Below are 4,102 nucleotides of genomic sequence, written 5' to 3'. Positions count from 1 at the left end.
CTTACACCAGAGCCGTATACATCACAAACCTGTGCCAATTGCTTGCGGCGATTTCCGAGAAGCACAAAAAGTGACCGATTCAAAGTGTGCAAAGATTGTCGCCCACACAAGGATGTGAGACTCCCACCGGTTATTGTGACTGATCGAAGCAGACGGCGCAAGCAACGTGATCGAAAACAAAATGCCAGCCAAAAGCCAACAGCAAATGTAACTAGAGCCGAAAAAGCTGAGAAGCAACGGGAAAAGCGTCGAAGTGAGCGCGAAAGCCACAATCCAGAGCAATTGGATACCGAAGAGGCAGTGAGACGGTACAATCGACGCATACGACGGCGTGAACTACGTCAACGACGTCGAGTTGCAGGCCATCGCAGCCGTAAAGTAACCAAACAGCCGGAAGCGGAATCCGATTTGCCAGGTTTTGTGAAAATTGGTGACACAAGTATTTGCAAGATTCGTGTCAAAAATCGTAAGGCCAAACCACAATTATGGCAGCGAATACATTACGATGCAACTGATAAAGGAATTGGGTTATTGGGGTCAAAGAAAATAGCCTTCCAGAAAAACTGGCACTCAAGCCCAATGAATGATCAGAACGCTTTTACTGCTACTTGGCATCGTGACATCTGTGCGGCGAAGTGCATCTTGTACAGAGGTATATGATCTACACAATACAATCACATTCATGTTTTATTGTATTTCAATTTCGAGTTCAATTCGTTCATTCTAGGCCGTTGTATGGTTTTCGACTTGAATGTGCACGAATCATTTGTGTTACCACCAGAAAGGATTTGGCCAAAATGTCGAGATGGCCAATCAAATGCTGTCGATGAAAAGTAGAGCGTAGATCAAGAGAATAAAATAAAACATTAACGATTAGTTATTATCAAAGCTTGATTTTTGTGGCTTTGTACATTAAAATGTGTGTGCAAATACACGATGTAATACGGCTTAAGCCCGTAGGTAAGTTGTTGTAAGATTTTCTCAATCAGTTGGTCAATTTCAATATCCACACCAATATTTACCAAAGTCATAAATGGACCTAGTTCAAGTGAAGCGTACAGTTGGATGATACTCGAGGTGGGTCCATTTATGACCTTGTTTCACACGTGATTTGTTATTTTGTTATCAATTGATTCATAATCGTTTTTATATCTTTCTAATTGATTTGTTTTTACCGTTTTTTTCTACTTCCATTGTGACGTTAAAAATGACTGAAACTACACACAAATGAGGGCCCTAATTCGACCGTTTACATACGCTTGGTAATGGATGTATTTGCGTCAACAATTGTTTCTTGGGTACAGCATTGAAGCAAACAAACACGATTTTTCATCAAATTCAAACACAAATCTTTGAAGAAAAAAAACATTGTTTTGTTAGAAACTACTTGTGTCATTTTTTGCACTACATGAAATTTAGACCTATTGTTATGGTTTTTGTCCTGACAATTTTGTGGTAAACTAAAAACTGCTTTTCAGAATTAAAGAGATTTTCCATTTTATATTGACATTTTTTGCACAATTTTAAGGCCGATTAGTTTTCAACGATGGATGCATGTTAACGAAAAATGAGCGGATCGAGTCTATGTCTTCAGATTCATCTTGCTCCAAATTGTCAGCTTATGGCCCATAGTTTTGCGAGTAACATTTAATGAGCGTCATTCCACAAATCTTATTGAATTACTCACCCAAAAAAATTCATGAGCTAGTAACGAGCAATTTCCATTGTGCTCGAATGAAGCTTAGAGTCCATTGATTAGGTTCACAAGAAAAATGAGATAAATGCTGAAGTCAAAGAAAAGACACAGAAAAACGATAGAGAATATTTGTTGGTTTGAAAGTGTAAATCAAAATATACTATATTCAAAAAATCATGTCTATTCCTGTTCCATGTATAGAAAACGAGTTGATGTAAATTGCTGAGCAAAAAAAATCATACTCATGGATTATTATATATATAAAAATGAGGTTCTTAAATTCTTAACTTGATTATGAATACGAATAAAGGGATATTTTGGGATCTGAATGTTTTGATGCTTTTTTTTGCTTTTAGATCATAATATTTCTTGTTGAATATTTGGATTTAAGCCAATTTTTCTCGTCAGAAATCGTTCGATCAGTCCGTTTTCGAATCGTCTGCTACAACCGCTGCAATCGTGCCACTCGCGCCACACGGTTCAGCCTGATTATCCTCCCAATCACCATCATCCACTTCAACCGTTTCGATTGTAACACTCAGCCCAGCCTGGTGGTGGTTATTCGAGTTAGCGCAAACAGCTTTATGCCCAAACATGAAAAATGAATAGTTGGACGGTTCAGATTCAGCTGCAATAATTTCGATCATTTCGAATTCAACAAACTTGAGCGGGAAACTGGCGAAAAAATCCTTTGAATTGATGTAGATCTTCAAATGGGCAGCGCCATGAAGTTCCATGCGTTCCTATAAATTAATGCATTCAAATGGTTGCTGAAGCCAAGACAAGAATTGAAACGTTGGAACAGGAAATGGAGGTTTTGTCAAAAAACCAGCATGAGCAAGCGATCCTCGACCAAAAAACGATTGAACTCGAGTCCGAAAAGCAACAATTCTCAGCGATGATTCAGCAAAAGGAATTGGAACACCGCAAAAAAGTCGATGAATTGAAAGAATCGATGGCAACAATGGAACAGAAAGTTCTCAATCACGATCAGTCGATGTTGAAATTTGGTGAAAAACTGAAAAAAAGCCATGTCAAAGAACGATCGGAATGGAGTCAAGAACGTAACTCGATTACGGCCAAATATATGTCAAGAATTGACAAATTGCAACAAGAAAAAGAAAAGGTTGACCAAAATCTAGAAAGCACACAGGAATGTGTGACGAGATTGAAATCCGAAAATCAACGCCTCTCTGAAGAAAAAGAGAATATGACGGTTCAACATGACCGAAGAGTCGATGAATTGGAAAAAGCGGTCCAGGCCAAATTCAATCGTATACAACAGCTCCAGCAGAGCAACAATCGAATCCAAAATGAAAATGTATTTAAAGCGAACCAGATTCGGGCATTGCATCGACAATTGCAAGCATTGAAAAAGTTACTCGCTGATTGTCAGGCGAAGAACAATCGTCTACAGGATCGATTGAAGGCCGACCGTAATCAAGCCAATTCCAATGCAAGGAACGAAGTGGCCAAAATTAAAGCGGATTATAGCAACAAAATTACGGCATTAAATAAAACGCGTGATGAAGCCAAAACTAGAATTGAAATTCTAGAACAAGCAAAAGAAGGTTTGTGCAATGGGCTCGAAGCGAAACATAACATGGTGTTGGAACTTCAAACCAAATTGAAAACGCGCACCCATGAATTGGATGAATTGCGCAAAAGCCACCAAGACCAACTGCAATCTGAAAAGAAACGTGCTTCAGACGAAATGAAAAAAATCAGAACGGAACATAGCGATCAAATGGCTGATTTGGAAAAAAAAGTCCAGAGCGCCATGGATGAAAAGAACAATATCGAAGCACGGCTCAAACAGAAATACGAACGAATTGTAAGCAACTTCAAAGTTGAAACAAAGAAGTGCAAGGGATGCGGTGAATTCGTAATGAATCCATTCTGTTCTACAGAATGCAAAGATTTGTGGTAAGAAAAATTATCCGTGTTAACTGTCAACATTTTCAATTTTTTAGTTCTCAATCTTATTCGAAAATTCTAAAATATCGCAGCTTATCTATTCCTAGATTTCAACTTTTTATTTTACTTCAATTTATATTTTATTTGGAACACTTGTGTTTTTACAGGGCCAGTTTGAACGGCGTATCCACCTCCACTGATTCGGCTAATCAAAATTGATGGGAACAAACGGAGCAAATACAATTGATTGCAAATCATCATTAGAAATATAACCATCAATTATATAACAACAGCTGTGTAACAACATGCATAAAACTCCCTTGAAATACGATCAATAAAAAATGTGTTTTTTGCACACCAAAAACTCACGGAATTTTCATTGGTATTTTTTAAATAATTTCTTTTTGTTTAGGCAGTTCAAGCGGACCCGCAGACGATGAGCTCGATCAGAACAGTTGCCACTGTTAAATTTTAGTGGCCACTGGTATT

The 4,102-nt window shown here is 38.0% G+C and overlaps 2 protein-coding genes across 2 annotated transcripts in view; both read left to right on the top strand.

Moving 5' to 3' along the window:
* Nucleotides 1-660, top strand: part of LOC129572243 (uncharacterized) — a 3,268-nt gene extending 2,608 nt beyond the window's left edge. The window contains exon 4 of the mRNA XM_055452189.1: nt 153-660. Within this exon, the coding sequence (XP_055308164.1) occupies nt 153-660 (508 nt within the window). The remainder of the gene's footprint in view (nt 1-152) is intronic.
* Nucleotides 661-2,459: 1,799 nt separating this feature from the next.
* Nucleotides 2,460-3,852, top strand: LOC129572244 (putative leucine-rich repeat-containing protein DDB_G0290503). Its single transcript, XM_055452190.1, has 2 exons — nt 2,460-3,622; nt 3,781-3,852. Exons 1-2 carry the CDS (start codon nt 2,460-2,462, stop codon nt 3,830-3,832), a joined length of 1,215 nt encoding a protein of 404 aa, XP_055308165.1. The 3' UTR covers nt 3,833-3,852.
* Nucleotides 3,853-4,102: the final 250 nt, after the last annotated feature.

This window comes from Sitodiplosis mosellana, unplaced genomic scaffold (genome assembly GCF_009176505.1).
Source record: "Sitodiplosis mosellana isolate CC-2019 unplaced genomic scaffold, AAFC_SMos_1.0 Smas_scaffold_4545, whole genome shotgun sequence".
NCBI classification, from domain to species: domain Eukaryota; kingdom Metazoa; phylum Arthropoda; class Insecta; order Diptera; family Cecidomyiidae; genus Sitodiplosis; species Sitodiplosis mosellana.
The sequence above is the reverse complement of the archived record's forward strand: the minus strand, read 5'-3'. Positions and strand labels throughout refer to the sequence as shown.